The sequence below is a fragment of the Syngnathus leptorhynchus genome, chromosome 12 (assembly GCF_054491065.1).
Source record: "Syngnathus leptorhynchus isolate UIUO chromosome 12, UIUO_Slep, whole genome shotgun sequence".
Taxonomy (NCBI): domain Eukaryota; kingdom Metazoa; phylum Chordata; class Actinopteri; order Syngnathiformes; family Syngnathidae; genus Syngnathus; species Syngnathus leptorhynchus.
The window spans coordinates 9,242,848-9,258,550 of record NC_141206.1 but is presented as its reverse complement, the minus strand read 5'-3'; the positions used below and the strand labels follow the sequence as shown (position 1 = coordinate 9,258,550).

At 41.8% G+C, this 15,703-nt stretch overlaps 2 protein-coding genes across 9 annotated transcripts; both read left to right on the top strand.

The window, feature by feature from the left end:
• Positions 1–921: 921 nt before the first annotated feature.
• LOC147048320 (phospholipid-transporting ATPase ID-like) lies at positions 922–6,640 on the top strand. 2 transcript variants are annotated; one of them, XM_085927171.1, is made up of 25 exons: positions 922–1,035; positions 1,131–1,229; positions 1,298–1,359; positions 1,440–1,512; positions 1,580–1,650; positions 1,724–1,806; positions 1,895–2,053; positions 2,167–2,255; positions 2,340–2,533; positions 2,607–2,815; positions 2,900–2,943; positions 3,002–3,167; positions 3,238–3,426; positions 3,530–3,645; positions 3,711–3,875; positions 4,001–4,112; positions 4,186–4,291; positions 4,381–4,531; positions 4,600–4,783; positions 4,844–5,067; positions 5,140–5,223; positions 5,303–5,548; positions 5,616–5,754; positions 5,857–5,987; positions 6,064–6,407. In XM_085927171.1, the coding sequence occupies exons 4-25, from the start codon at positions 1,459–1,461 to the stop codon at positions 6,289–6,291; spliced, it is 3,144 nt and encodes a 1,047-aa protein (XP_085783297.1). In that variant the 5' UTR covers positions 922–1,035; positions 1,131–1,229; positions 1,298–1,359; positions 1,440–1,458; the 3' UTR covers positions 6,292–6,407. The 2 variants fall into 2 exon arrangements, with proteins under 2 accessions (XP_085783297.1, XP_085783296.1); XM_085927170.1 differs by lacking the exon at positions 922–1,035 and adding an exon at positions 6,608–6,640 and having other exon boundaries at positions 1,118–1,229; positions 6,064–6,306.
• LOC147048319 (phospholipid-transporting ATPase ID-like) lies at positions 6,488–14,950 on the top strand. Of its 7 annotated transcripts, none has more exons than XR_015067837.1 (29): positions 6,488–6,867; positions 7,453–7,535; positions 7,734–7,792; positions 7,864–7,977; positions 8,046–8,144; positions 8,233–8,294; positions 8,418–8,490; positions 8,556–8,626; positions 8,699–9,003; positions 9,075–9,163; positions 9,288–9,481; positions 9,544–9,752; positions 9,827–9,870; positions 9,933–10,098; positions 10,163–10,351; positions 10,499–10,614; positions 10,685–10,849; positions 11,001–11,112; positions 11,227–11,332; positions 11,430–11,580; positions 11,649–11,832; positions 11,893–12,116; positions 12,191–12,274; positions 12,348–12,593; positions 12,665–12,803; positions 12,880–13,010; positions 13,235–13,493; positions 14,192–14,258; positions 14,385–14,950. XR_015067837.1 is itself a non-coding variant. In XM_085927165.1 (28 exons), the coding sequence occupies exons 2-27, from the start codon at positions 7,481–7,483 to the stop codon at positions 13,475–13,477; spliced, it is 3,630 nt and encodes a 1,209-aa protein (XP_085783291.1). In that variant the 5' UTR covers positions 6,488–6,867; positions 7,453–7,480; the 3' UTR covers positions 13,478–13,493; positions 14,192–14,292. The 7 variants fall into 7 exon arrangements, 5 of the variants coding, with proteins under 5 accessions (XP_085783291.1, XP_085783290.1, XP_085783292.1 ...); XR_015067836.1 differs by having other exon boundaries at positions 14,161–14,258; XM_085927165.1 differs by lacking the exon at positions 14,385–14,950 and having other exon boundaries at positions 14,192–14,292.
• Positions 14,951–15,703: the final 753 nt, after the last annotated feature.

Below are 15,703 nucleotides of genomic sequence, written 5' to 3'. Positions count from 1 at the left end.
CTCTTTGAAAATCATAAAAAGACTCTAAAAGTAGGCTTGACCACTTTTTAGATTTGTAGTTTAATTTATAAATATATTTTAAAGTAGAATAACCTCAAATGTATTTTTTAATATTTAGAAAAAAATATATAAACTCGTTGATGGTTGTAATTAATAAAAAGAATATCCCCTTAACGTTCCCTTTTTTTTCTGTGCATGCGCCTGTCTGATTTAATTGCTCGCTGAACTTGCAGATATTGTATCTTAACATTTTTATTACTCAAATCTCCAGGAGCAACTCTCCAGCGTCCCGCGTGCTAGACAACGTGCTTTGTAGAGACTTTGCCGAGGAACAGTCACGTGATACATGACTAGAAAAGTGACTGAGATCCTGCAATCACATCACCCCACCTTTATCTTTCTTGTTATGAATCTTGAGTCAAATATTTAACTTTGGTACAAAGGCTTGAGCAGGGAGTGGCCCGACATTAGTTAGGCATCCAACTAAGTCTATATTTGAAAATACTAACAATCAGAATTGTTCCTCCACATTTTGGGATAGAAAAACAGAGATAAGATGGGATCACTGGTGTCCTACTTCGGTGAGGTGTGTGGGCAGCAGAAATCACGAGGTGAGTTTATTTATTTATATATTTATGTATGTATTTCTATATTTATATAGATATTTTTTCATTTTAGTTTATTAATATTGTATTTATTTTTTTATTTACTATTTATTTTTAATTTTTAAATGTTTTCTATTTTTTATTTTTTTATGTGTAATACATTGTGTTTTCTCAACAGAGGTGGAGAGACACTTGCGAGCCAATGACAGAGCCTTCAACCTTTCTTACCGCTATGCCGTGAGTCCACAACATGGAAAGAAGTCACAAAGTGACAACATGGAACTGTTTTACATTCCTCATTCCTTAATTTTTCCAGAACAATGCCATCAAGACATCGAAATACAACATCTTCACCTTTCTGCCGCTGAACCTTTTTGAGCAGTTCAGGAGGCTGGCCAACTGCTTCTTCCTCTTCCTTTTTACCCTTCAGGTGGGCTTTTTTTATTTTTATTTTCAGTTGCTCCTCTAATACTGCAATACAGTTCTTGATATGGGCTTGATATGTGTTTTTGTATGTTTTGACAGCTCATTCCTCAAATCTCGTCGTTGGCCTGGTTTACCACAGCTGCTCTTCTCATTTTGGTGCTCTCGATAACGGCGGTCAAAGATGCCTCAGATGACATTGTGAGCAGATTACAAAACACTGTGACGTTTTTAGCAATCTAACATCTTCACTCCTGTTTTATGAACAGAATCGACACAAAAGTGACAACCAAGTAAATAACCGTGAAGTGAGCGTCCTTCTTGATGGAGCGTGAGTCGGTTGGCTCTTTTCAAAATCATCCATCAATACACTCCAAAAGTTATTAAAGTGTCTGCTTTCATTTTTGACAGACTTAGAACCCAAAAATGGATGAATGTCCAGGTTGGCGATATCGTCAAACTAGAAAATAACCAGTTTGTCACAGTAAGTGCCTCCCAAAAAGTTGTTTTAATGTTGTTCTGCTACTTTTTTTTACGTGTTTGCTTCCTAGGCAGACCTTCTTTTGCTCTCCAGCAGCGAGCCTCTCAATGTGGTTTATGTTAAAACAGCTGAATTGGACGGGTAAGTCATGGATGGATTATGAATACTTAATAATTTGATCATTCCCTTCAAATTTTTTTACGGTCTTTCCCAGTGAAACCAATTTGAAGGTAAAACAGGCGCCGACTGTCACTGCCGAGATGGGTGACGACACTCAAAGACTGGCCAGCTTTAAAGGTGACAACGTCAATGAGCAATTTAATTCAACTTTTCCAGGTATTTTAATATGGACACAAAAATAACGAAGCCCGTATTTTTTTTACAGGTGAAATCAAATGTGAGCCTCCAAATAATCGTCTGGAGATTTTTAAAGGGACACTGACAGTCGATGGTCAAATGTATTCTTTGGATAATGACAGAGTGCTTCTTCGTGGATGCATGTTAAAAAACACAGAGTGGTGCTTTGGACTGGTCATCTTTGGAGGTCAACAAAACTATGATGTCATTTTGTTTGATTCAATCATTTTGAACCAATCGTTTTGATCCGATTCCAAATTGTGTCGCGTTCGACTTGAAATGATTTTGTAAACTTTGCAGGTCCAGACACCAAGTTGATGCAGAACAGTGGAAAGACAACATTCAAAAGGACCAGCATTGATCACCTTATGAATGTTTTGGTGCTTTGTGTGAGTTTTTTTAAATCACGCCAAAAGCATAATAAGCTAGCAGGCAGGTTTCACTTCATAAGGTCCTTTTCCTTCACCGATCAGATTTTTGTTTTCCTGCTATCCATGTGCTCCGTCCTGGCCGTCGGTCATTCAGTCTGGGAGACGACGGAGGGCTCGGTTTTCACCGCGTTCCTCCCTTCGGAACCTGGCATTTATTCTCCGCTCTCATCATTCCTCTGCTTCTGGTCTTACGTGATCCTACTGAACACGGTGGTGCCCATGTCTCTCTTTGTCAGGTATGCACTGACAGCATCAATAACACATTTTCCGTTTGTGTCATGCTTCTATTGTTTTTTTTTGCCCCAACAGCGTGGAGATCATCCGTCTGGTGAATAGTTTCTATATTGACTGGGACAGGAAGATGTATTACCCCAAGAGCGACACTCCTGCTCAGGTGAGGACCACCACTCTGAACGAGGAGTTGGGTCAGATCAAATATATCTTCAGCGACAAGACTGGCACCTTGACGCAAAACATCATGACATTTAATAAGTGTTCCATCAACGGCAAACGTTATGGTGAGTGGATGATTCAACACCGTACAACACAAATAGTGAATGAATCACATTTTAGTTTGGTGTTCTTCTTCTTCTTTGATTTAGGGGAGCTCTTTGACCTAACAGGACAGAGGGTTGAAATAACCGAGGTGAGATGTGGTAAGAGTTACAACAAACATCTCAATTTGAAAGTCTTTCTTCCTCTAGAAAACACCAAGGGTCGATTTTTCGTGGAACCAGCAAGCCGATCCAAAGTTCATTTTTCACGACCACAGTTTGGCAGATAACGTCAGGGAGGGCAACTGTGAGGCTCAGGCATTCTTCCGTTTATTGGCTCTGTGCCACACTGTGATGCCTGAGGGAAAGAAAGAAGGTCAGCAAAAATTTCAGAACTGCTTTTGGGATATAAAACATGTTTGATGATCTGTCCCGTTTCCTCCAAGGGGAGCTTTACTACCAGGCACAGTCCCCTGATGAAGGCGCTCTGGTCACTGCCGCGAGAAATTTCGGCTTTGTGTTCCGTTCACGTACACCGGAGACCATCACGGTCGTGGAGATGGGCGAATGCGTCGTCTATGATCTTTTGGCTGTTTTGGACTTCAATAATGTACGCAAGAGGATGTCAGTCATAGGTGAGACCATTGGCCATTGTTGGAATCTTCTTGGCTCAAGTCTTATATTTCTGACTGTCAGTGTCATTCAACAACAACTTTATATCGTCGCTGTGATTCCCAGTGCGGAATCCTGAAGGGAAGCTGACTCTGTACTGCAAAGGAGCAGACACCATCATCTACGAGAGGCTCCACACCTCCTGCAACGAACTCATGGGTGTCACCACAGGACACCTCAATGTAAGTTTTCATTTCCTCCAAAATGAAGAGTCAGTTGTAATCCCTGTTCTCAATCATAATATTAGGAATATGCAGGCGATGGTCTCCGTACTTTGGTTCTGGCTTACAAGGATTTGGATGAGCGCTATGTGAATGATTGGCTGCAGCGCCACCATGAGGCCAGTACCACCATTGAAGAAAGAGATGAGAAACTTCATGATCTGTATGAAGAGATTGAGAAAGACTTGTTGGTTGGTTCAACCGTTAACTACTTTGCTAGAAACCTTGACTTTTATCTGACCCAAAATGGCGAAGGTAGCTGAGGTCAAATCGGTCCATCAAACTTACTAGGAAATCAAATTTTCTTTTGATTAAGCTACTGGGTGCAACGGCTGTAGAGGACAAGTTGCAGGATGGTGTCCCTCAGACCATCGAGCAGCTGGCCAAAGCTGACATCAAAATCTGGGTGTTGACCGGAGATAAACAAGGTTAATCCCATCCGTATGAATTTCTTTTGTGTGTGTGCAGTTCAAGAAGTTCTGAAAATCTTATTCCCATCAGAGACGGCAGAGAATATCGGCTATTCTTGCAACATGCTGCGAGAGGACATGAAGGACGTGTTCATCGTGTCTGCAAATACAGCAGACGGAGTCAAAGAGGAGCTTCGGTATGTTCACGATCTCACATTGACATATTTAATCAAGTCTGGTCTTAATGAATCAAACGAGTAAGAAGCATCTCCATCTCCACGTTTAGGAATGCGAGAAGGAAAATGTGTCCAACAGCAGCAGAGGAACCAAATGTGACCAAAGCTCGTGCAGGCCTCTTCTGGCTTGAGAAGACAGAAACTCTGCATGATGACCGAGTGAACGGAGAATATGCCCTTGTTATAAATGGACACAGTCTGGTAAGATGGCTTTCGTCGCCCCTCATATTTCTTTGTCTTCTACCATGTCCTCCATTTGCATTCCTCAGGCCTTTGCCTTGGAGAAAGATTTGGAGTTGGAACTATTGAGGACCGCATCCATGTGCCAAACCGTGATCTGCTGTCGGGTCACTCCACTACAAAAAGCCCAAGTCGTACAACTGGTCAAGAAATACAAACAGGCGGTCACTCTGGCCATCGGGGACGGAGCCAATGATGTCAGCATGATCAAGGGTAAACTCGTCTACAGATAATGTGAGAAAAGCTCCGTTTAAATTCCTTCTGATCTTGCAGCTGCGCATATCGGCGTCGGGATCAGTGGTCAAGAGGGCATGCAAGCGGTTCTATCCAGCGACTTCTCCTTTGCTCAGTTCCGTTATCTACAGCGTCTCCTACTGGTGCACGGGCGCTGGTCATACCTGCGCATGTGCAAGTTTCTGCAGTATTTCTTTTATAAAAACTTCACCTTCACCTTTGTGCATGTCTGGTACGCCTTTTTCTGCGGTTTCTCGGCACAGGTGAGGACCAAGAATGAATTCTTGAGGAAAAACCTCTTACACCTAACTCCCGTTGTCTCTTCTCATCCATAGACTGTCTATGACCAGTGGTTTGTCAGCATGTACAATGTATTCTACACAGTCCTCCCTGTTGTCGGAATGAGTCTGTTTGACCAGGTATGCAACGTTAGCATCATGCTACATTGGCATACTATTCCTGTCAACAATACTTTATTGGCTTTCCTGGTTTCTGCAGGATGTGAATGATAGCTGGAGTTTGCAGTATCCTCAGCTCTACTTACCGGGACCTCTGAATAGTTACTTCAATAAGAAATCCATGGTGTGGTGTCTGATTCACAGTTGCTACAGCTCACTTGTTGTCTTTTTCATCCCGTGGGGGTCCTTGCGCGACACTGTGGCGGATGACGGAAAAGACATTGCGGATTATCAGTCCTTTGCTTTAGTGGCGCAGACGTGTCTTCTCGTTGTCGTTAACATTCAGGTGAGGACGAAGTACACATATACCCGCATGACCTTTTGCCTCAACGACACGTTTGTCAACATTTTAGCTCTGTCTCGACACACATTACTGGACTGCTGTGAATCAGTCGTTCATGTGGGGCAGCCTGATTGTGTACTTGGCCACCACGTTTGCTATGCACAGCAACGACATGTTCTCCATATTCACCTCTGTATTCCCTTTCATCGGTGAGTCACGTGGAGTTACACCGCCGCTATTTTGTTTTATTTGGCTGTTGTGCTTTTTTTTTTTACGATGTTTATATTTCTGGGGGTTTTTTTGGACTACAGGAACAGCAAGGAACTCTTTGAGGCAGCCTAATGTGTGGCTGACAATATTCTTGACATGCCTCCTATGTGGTCTTCCGGTGGTGGCTTTTCGATTCATTATCATTCAGCTTCGGCCCACCATCAATGACAAGGTATGTGTATTTTACCCCTTGATGAATAATTTCTGCTTCCGAAACAAATTTTGAGGTGTGACCTTTTTGTGTACAGGTGAGATATAAGGCGCGGAAGGACAGGCTTCCAGGTCCTGTTCCTTGCCGTTCAACAGTCAGGCGAGTCAGCTCTAGGCGCTCGAGCTACGCCTTCTCTCATACTAAGGGCTATGGCGATCTGGTGACATCGCAAAGATTCAAAAGTCGGAATGGTTTGGGCAAACAAACAGAGCAGCCACAACTCTACCGGCCCATCGCAAGAGAGTCAGAACATCAACCACAGTAGCACAAGTTGATGTTTGTACAGTATTATTTTTTTCTCTTGTAAAACTGTATTCAACATTGTATATTTCTGTTTTCCAAATAAATTTTTGGGGATGAAAAAGTAGCTTTTCCAAGTGTGTGTGTGTGTGTGTGTGTGTGTGTGTGTGTGTGTGTGTGTGTGTGTGTGTGTGTGTGTGTGTGTGTGTGTGTGTGACTTTCAGGCATGCGCACTCATCCCCAGGGTGTGTTTCATACCTGCTTAGTCAAGTCAAAGCCACATTGTTTGCTCTGATTGGCCAGAGCCGTTCATCACGACCGTTGTTTTACTGCCCATCCAGGTCCAAAGATCACTTTATTGTTTACCCAAGCGGTTAGCAGTGAAGCTCGCCCGGGGATCTCTGTTCTTCCTTTTCGAATCCGAAACAACGACTGGTGGCTCCTCGTGAGGCACCTGCTCCATCCTGGGATAATTGTTCAATACTTTGTACCAGGCTCAAGTCTGAAAGTCCAAAGTGAGCGTGCTCTTTGATAGGAAATTTTTCTTTCTTTCAGCCATGTTTCCATGAATGTGGAAGACTTTAAAGGATTATTGTTGAAGGTATGTCTTCTTGTTTAATCTCTTTGTTGAAGCAGACTTGTAAAAAGCTACAGTACATCCAAAAAATGTCTCAACCTTTTATTTGAGCCACATTATTTGTCCTAGCTGAATCAAATCAAGAGTTCTGTCTTGAGTAAACTGCATATTAGAATTAAAACTGACTTTGATTCATTCTTCATTTTTCTTTAGACCACTTCCATTCTCCCCCTTTTAGCTTCTTATAAATACAAGTAAATTAAATGACCATGGTCGGGTCATATTGCCATTTATAATCTTTGTGGTTATAAACTATCCGCCATATAGATATTACTTGGGTGCAAAGTGTTGAGTGGGGAGTGGCTGCATTTGTTTGGTTCTGAAAAACTCCAGTTTTTCCCCCATAAATTAAGACGCCACAGCTTTTATACCTGGCACTGGTCTATTGGAAGACAAGAAAGTACACCGTTATCATTCACGACTATCGTTATCTCAAGATTGCTGATACGATATTTGTATTTAACAAAGAGTGGAAAGTTGCAAATCAATCAGCTTTCGGCTCCCTCCATGATTTCGTGCAGGTGTAATAAAACTTTGTTTTTTTTCCAGCTGTACACTATGAAGGAACAGAAATAAAATGGGATCAGTGGAATCCTACTTTGGACGGCTGTGTGGGCAGCAGCAAAACAAAGGTATGCATGAATATTTATTTGTTTATGTATGTATGTATGTATGTATGTGTATATATTTATTTATTTATTTTCTTTATTTAATATTATATATATATATATATATATATATATATATATATATATATATATATATATATATATTTATATATATATATATATATATATAATTTATATATGTTTTTTTTTCTTTACCAACAGAGGAGGAGAGACTTTTGCGAGCCAATGACAGACCTTTCAACTTGTCCTACAACTATGCCGTAAGTACGCAAGATTGAAGAAATAACACAGCAGTAATGGAACCCTGGTCTCTCACTTCTTCCATCTTCAGAATAACGCCATCAAGACGTCCAAATACAACATCTTTACCTTCCTTCCGCTTAATCTTTTTGAGCAGTTCAGGAGGCTTGCCAACAGCTATTTCCTCTTCCTCTTTGTACTTCAGGTAAGCCAGATAATGTGATAGAAGCCACATGTTAAGATACACAAATATGTGTCTATGTGTGCTTCCAGCTCATCCCACAAATCGCCTCGCTCTCGTGGTTCACCACAGCCGTCCCGCTCATTTTGGTGCTTTCCATAACAGCCGTCAAAGATGCCACAGATGATATTGTGAGATGACATTTTTGATGCAAAGTCACTTTTATAAGCCGCCACCAAGTCTAATTGTAAGAATGACATACTTCTGTCTTTGAAACAGAACAGGCACAAGAGTGACAACCAAGTGAACAACCGCAAAGTGAATGTCCTCATCGATGGAGAGTGAGTCACTTTTTTCTTGGGATATACATATTTATTGTTTTTGTGTTTATTGTGCTCTAATTCCAAACTGTATTTTTATACTAAAATCCCACAAAAATTAAATTTCTATTTTCATTCTGGCAGACTTCAAAGTGAAAAATGGATGAATGTTCAGGTTGGAGATGTCATTAAACTGGAAAATAACCAGTTTGTTACAGTAAGTGCCACGATAACATTTCATACATTTCTTTGTGGACTTTTGAAATATTTTTTTCTCCCCAGGCAGACCTCCTACTGCTTTCAAGCAGTGAGCCTCTAAACCTAGTGTATGTGGAAACTGCAGAACTCGACGGGTAGGTACATAATATATATTTGATTTGTAAGTATTGCCATGTGGTTCTTTCCAAATTCTTGGTCTTCCCCAGTGAAACCAATCTGAAGGTGAAACAGGCGCTGACTCTGACTGGAGAGATGGGAGATACCATCGAAGCACTGGCAAGCTTCAAAGGTGACCATTTTAATGAGGTGTTATTTGAGAACGACAAATCTCAAAGGTGTTTCTCAATCTCAGGCGAAGTCAGATGCGAACCGCCAAACAACCGCCTGGACAAATTTAAAGGGACGCTAACAGTAGATGGACAAACGTACTCTTTGGACAATGACAAAGTGCTTCTACGTGGATGCACTTTGAGAAACACGGAGTGGTGCTTTGGACTGGTTATTTTTGGAGGTAAACTACTAGCGTACTATTAACGACTCATTTTGGGTGCCATCCAGATCAACACAATTGTATTTTTCAAGGCCCGGACACAAAGCTGATGCAGAACAGTGGAAAGACGACGTTCAAACGCACGAGCGTTGATCACCTTATGAATGTTTTGGTGCTTTGTGTGAGTTTGTGTTTTGTCTATATTCCAGAAATATTTGAAATTTTAGGAATCATAAAGTTTGTTTTTCCAAACTCTGAGATATAATTCAGGACCTTTATGTTTGAACTCCTTGAAATTATTTTAGATCTTTGGCTTCCTGGCTTCCATGTGCTCCGTTCTAACCATCGGGAATGCAATCTGGGAGATAAAGGAAGGCTCGGCGTTCACTGTGTTCCTCCCTCGGGAGCCCGGCGTTGACGCTCCTCTCTCATCGTTCCTCACCTTCTGGTCTTACGTCATCGTTCTCAACACGGTGGTGCCGATATCGCTCTATGTCAGGTATAAATCGGGGCTGGTGAAAATACAACAACACTTCCTGACAATTATTTTTGATACGACAGTGTGGAGATCATCCGTCTTGGGAATAGTTTTTACATTGACTGGGACAGGAAGATGTATTACCCCAAGAGCGACACTCCTGCTCAGGCGAGGACCACCACTCTGAACGAGGAGTTGGGTCAGATCAAATATATCTTTAGCGACAAGACTGGCACCTTGACACAGAACATCATGGCTTTTAATAAGTGTTCCATCAATGGCAAAAACTATGGTGAGGAGCAAATGATTGAAAGTGTGCAAAAATAAGAGAAAATAATATTTGGCTGTGCTGTTTTTATGTGTCAGGTGAGCTTTTAGATTTCGCGGGACAAAGGATGGAAATTACAGAGGTGAGTTATGATTGCGATTGGTTCGTATGTGGCAATCATTTCTGACATCCTTCCCTCTCTAGAAGACACCAAGGGTCGACTTTTCGTGGAACCAGCTGGCCGATCCAAAATTCATTTTTCATGACCGCAGTTTGGCAGATACCATCAGGGAGGGCAATTTGGAAGCTCAGGCTTTCTTCCGCTTGTTAGCTTTGTGCCACACCGTCATGCCCGAAGAAAAGAAAGAGGGTGAGCTTCTTTATAACCGCAGTCAAAACGGTAAACACATTTTAAATATCGCTTTTAATTCCAGGAGAGCTTTACTACCAAGCTCAGTCCCCTGATGAAGGCGCTCTGGTCACCGCCGCGAGAAATTTCGGCTTTGTGTTCCGTTCACGTACACCGGAGACCATCACGGTCGTGGAGATGGGCGAACGGGTCGTCTATGATCTTTTGGCTGTTTTAGATTTCAATAATGTACGCAAGAGGATGTCAGTCATAGGTGAGACCATTGTTGGAATGTTCTCGGCTCAAGTCTCAACTCGATGGTTTTTCTCTGGTTAATTTGGCTCCTTCCCAAATTCTTAACACAACAATGTTTTGTTCATTGAAGACTAAATTGTCTTTATATCCTCCTTCTGATTTCCAGTGCGGAATCCTGAAGGCAAGTTGACTCTATACTGCAAAGGAGCAGACACCATCATCTACGAGAGGCTCCACACCTCTTGCAACAAACTCATGGGCATCACCACCGGACATCTCAACGTGAGATTTTATTTTCTCCTCGGAAAAGTCAAACATGGATCTTCATTGATATTTTTAATCCTTAATTTAGGAGTACGCAGGCGATGGTCTCCGCACTTTGGTTTTGGCTTACAAGGATTTGGATGAGAGCTATTTGAAGGAGTGGATGCAGCGTCACCATGGGGCCAGCACCACCATCGATGGAAGGGATGAGAAACTCGATGAGCTGTATGAAGAGATTGAGAAAGACTTGTTGGTGAGAACGCTGACTCATTTTGTTGGTTTAGACTGTTTTGGTTGCATGAATGTTCCATTTAAAGACAAGCTGAATTGCAAAATGCCATATCGGCACGTTTTCTGTTTGAATAACATGAACAGGCTTACAATTTTACACATTTTTGATTTAGCTTCTGGGAGCAACGGCTGTAGAAGACAAGTTGCAGGATGGTGTCCCTCAGACAATCGAGCAGCTGGCCAAAGCTGGCATCAAAATCTGGGTGTTGACCGGAGATAAACAAGGTTGCTGTCTTTTTATTATTATTTGGTTTTCGGCCTACTTTATGAGCAATCTCAGTGTTTTGCCAAAATTTATGTTCCACATTTTACTCAATTGAATGTTCACCAATCTCTCAGAGACGGCAGAGAATATCGGCTATTCCTGCAACATGCTGCGAGAGGAGATGAAGGACATTTTTGCTGTGTCAGCAAATACAGCAGAAGAAGTGAAAAAGGAGCTAGTGTACGTGAGTTAAAATATATATTAAAAATATGTATATTTTAAGTTTTATTATCATGACTTTAGATGATTCATATACTCCATGCTGTACTGTTTTTAGGTGTGCAAGGAGGAAAATGTGTCCAGAAGGCGCCGATGCACCGACTGTGACCAAAACTCGTGCGGGCCTGTTCTGGCTTGAGAAGACAGAAACTGTGCATGATGACAAAGTGGATGGAGAATATGCTCTTGTTATAAATGGACACAGTCTGGTAAGATGGCTTTTGTCGCCCCTCATATTCCTTTGTCTTCTACCTTGTCCTCCGTTTCCATTCCTCAGGCCTTTGCCTTGGAGAAAGATTTGGAGTTGGAACTATTGAGAACCGCATGCATGTGCCAAACCGTGATCTGCTGTCGGGTCACTCCACTACAAAAAGCCCAAGTCGTACAACTGGTCAAGAAATACAAACAGGCGGTCACTCTGGCCATCGGGGACGGAGCCAATGATGTCAGCATGATCAAGGGTAAACTCGTCCACGGATAATGTGAGAAAAGCTCCGTTTAAATTCCTTCTGATGTTGCAGCTGCGCATATCGGCGTCGGGATCAGTGGTCACGAAGGCATGCAAGCGGTTCTATCCAGCGACTTCTCCTTTGCTCAGTTCCGTTATCTACAGCGTCTCCTACTGGTGCACGGGCGCTGGTCATACCTGCGCATGTGCAAGTTCCTGCAGTATTTTTTTTATAAAAACTTCACCTTCACCTTTGTGCATTTCTGGTATGCCTTCTTCTGCGGTTTCTCGGCACAGGTGAGAGACATTCGAGAGGTCAAAGTTGATGACCGAGCATAAAGTCGTTTACCTTTCGCTGTTATGATTCATAGACTGTGTATGATGAGTGGTTCATCACTTTGTACAACCTCGTGTACACGGCTCTCCCTGTCCTGGGCATGAGTCTTTTTGACCAGGTATGTAACATTGACAGGACACTTCATTAGGTACACCTACATACAACATTTTCGTCCTTTCTTTTTGCCACAGGATGTGAATGACCGATGGAGTTTCCAGTATCCACAGCTCTACTCCCCAGGACCTCTGAACATTTACTTCAATAAGAAAGTTTTTGTCCGCTGCATGATCCACAGTTGCTACAGCTCCCTCATCCTCTTCTTCATCCCGTGGGCGGCTATGCACGACACGGTCCGAGACGATGGCAAAGACATTGCGGATTATCAGTCCTTCGCTTTACTGGCGCAGACGTGTTTGCTTATTGTGGTCAGCATCCAGGTAAGGAAATCCATTTTTAAATCAATAGTTTTTCTTTCAATCATAAATACTTCACTTTGATATACTTCCAGCTGTGTCTGGACACGCATTACTGGACGGCCGTGAACCAGTTTTTCGTGTGGGGCAGTCTTGCGGCCTATTTTGCGACCACGTTCACCATGTACAGCAATGGAATGTTTCTCATTTTTACCTCCACGTTCCCATTTATTGGTAAGTCACTGCAACTTGCTGCACAAAAATCAAAAAACTGTTTGGTACTGAACTGACATTTTTTTTGGGGGTGCAGGTACAGCGAGGAATTCTCTGAATCAGCCGAATGTGTGGCTGCTTATACTCTTAACAACACTCCTGTGTAGTCTGCCAGTGGTTGCTTTCCGTTTCATTGTCATTCAGCTTCGTCCCACCGTCAATGACAAGGTATGAAAATCTTGATTCGTCAGAGATTCATCTCGCACCTGGCTCGCAGAAATTGTTTTGCTTGTCTCCTTCATTCTGATTTGTCTCTTCAATTAAATCAATGGCACCATCTAGAGGAGTCAAAAACTACAACTGCTTCATGAAGCGAATTTGAAGCTTCATTTCTCCATCGTTAATTTGTCGTAATTTTTCCAAAAATTAATTGTATTACTTTCTTTCTTCAGGTGAGACATAAGTTGCGTAAGGAGGCATTGCCAGCCCCTGCTCCTCGTCGTCCACCGGTGCGGCGAATCAGCACGAGGCGCTCGGGCTACGCTTTCTCTCATGCTAAAGGCTACGGCGACCTGGTGACATCTGGAAGATTCTTGCGTCCTCGGAAGAATCGGCCCGCCCTGTTCAGACAAACGGACTCTCCCCTGGCACAGAACCAGCCACAACATTACCGAACCATCACAGAGGAGCCATAGCAGCATTGGTTAAAAGGTACAAGCAAAATTTGATTTCGTTGTGGGGATCATGTTCATGAGAAAAATTGCTGCAGTTTATACACTTCAGTACTGGTCTAAATTAAAAAGAATTATGTCACAAATCAGTACTATAAAAAAAAATGAGTGCAGTGCCTCCTCAGTGATGCACTCTGTGGTTCAAAATTGGCACATTCACTAATTTAGGATGAATTTGATGACTTTTACAGCATATGAATGGTTATTTTTTTATATTTATATTGAACCGTCATTGTCCCAGTTGTCATTTTAATTGCATTTTGTGTTATCTATTATTTTTATTTTGTCAGCTTTGTTGTTTACATAATTAGTATTTACAAGATTCTTTGACATGTTATTCTGCAGTAATGATTCATTTATTCATTTTCACTTTGTCCACATGAGACTTTTATAGTCAACTTGTTTACCATTTGAAGTTCTATTAAAATACCACCAAGGGGCAGTGTTGTATTTTAAAAAAAAAAGACCTTCTCAAAGCCATTAAATTGGACATCATATCAAGGAGCATTGCATCTGTGGACGTCACTTTACCAAACCAGAGTAATTTATATCTAAGCTATAAAACAGACACGCATGTCTTATTTGTTTAAAAGCCTCCACTAAGACAATTAAAACAAAATACATTTTGCTTCTTATTTGAATTCCAGTGACATTAAATTCCATGCATATTCCCAAAAGGCCACGCGATGCTTGTCAGATGGCTCACCATCCTTCAGTGAAGGTCACCGCATGATCCTGCTGCATGGTGGGGGAAATGGGCGCCGGCATGTGTTATAAATAGCCTCATCCTAACCACAAACATGACACTAACATATTCACTCTCTTTTTTTTTTCCCTCCCCCCACCCCATCTCATGTGGTCTTCTGAAAAGATGTTTACCTACAAGTGAGGCTATAGGTAGCAGTGAGCACTGAATCAACAAGATATGCACGATATGACCGATTAACTGTGAATGAAATAAATCTGTACACCTTTGATATAAACTTTTCAAAGAGTTAAAGTTCAAGTTAAATACACAGTCAGATTGGAAGCAGGACTGGAGTGGCCATCTTGACCAACAGGCTGGCATTGATGTGGTGCTATTGAATTATATTCCTCCATTTTAACCCAATTTGGCCCACAAATTAGATTGAGTAGCCCACTAATCAATTTATAATACAGTAGGGCAAACTTTTTCTTTCCTTTTAGATGCACCTGATTTTCGGAATAAAAATTCTTTTCGGTCGCTATTAATGAATCAAATGTTTTGTTCGGTCCCACCTAGGACTAGTCGGCCCACTGCCTGAGGGAGTCTTTAATCTGCAAAAGGGTTTGCATTTGCACATCGCTGGCATAAAATCAGCCCCTGCGTTCGTCATTTGGGTTAAGATCAAACCACGGCAGCGGTTTCATTCTCAATATACTTGACAGACGAGTGTGACACTGAGAGAGACGAATGAGTCGAGACTAAGCGGTGTCAGTTGTAAACCTCGGGTCTAAATAAAGGATTACCCCCCGACCTTATAAAGTGTGCACAGTCTGTACTGACACATTAGCAGGCAAGGGAGTGCAGTGCATGTCAGAAGACCCAAGATATCATGTGAAGATCTCTAAATCACACCGTTATCGCTAATCTCCACTTGGAAGTGATCCATCTGTCATCAATTTTTATCAGTTATTCTGGAACATAATTGTTTTCGCCTGATCAAAGTGAGGCTTATATCAGATTTTTGGATTCTACCTGATGCTGGTAGATTGCTTTGGCATTTGGCACATTGCATAAAAACGTCCTGAACTCGTGTTTTGGACTGATAAAAAAAAAAATCAGGGCAAAGTCCTGATGACCTTATTTAAACTGTGTCAGTCCAAGGGGCCTTTCTTGGCTAAGAGGGGCAGGTTGTTGATCCCATAAAGGTTCAACGTCCAAAATCGAAGCGGCAGCTCACGCGCGTATGACTCACACTGAAGAAAAAAGGGCTTCTAAATGAAGAAGGCACCTCAGGGATCCTATTTCAATACGCTTTCATTTCGAGTTAAAAATTCAAACTAGCAATCTTGAAAAGAAAACAATGGAAAAACATTATGGAAGCTTTTTTTATTGGGCTCACGGAATTTGAGTGCTTTGTTGAATTGCAATTATTTTTTATTCTCTGTAAACAAACACTGCAGATTAATGATTTGCAGAGTTGGTCATCGTAAACAAACCTCCAG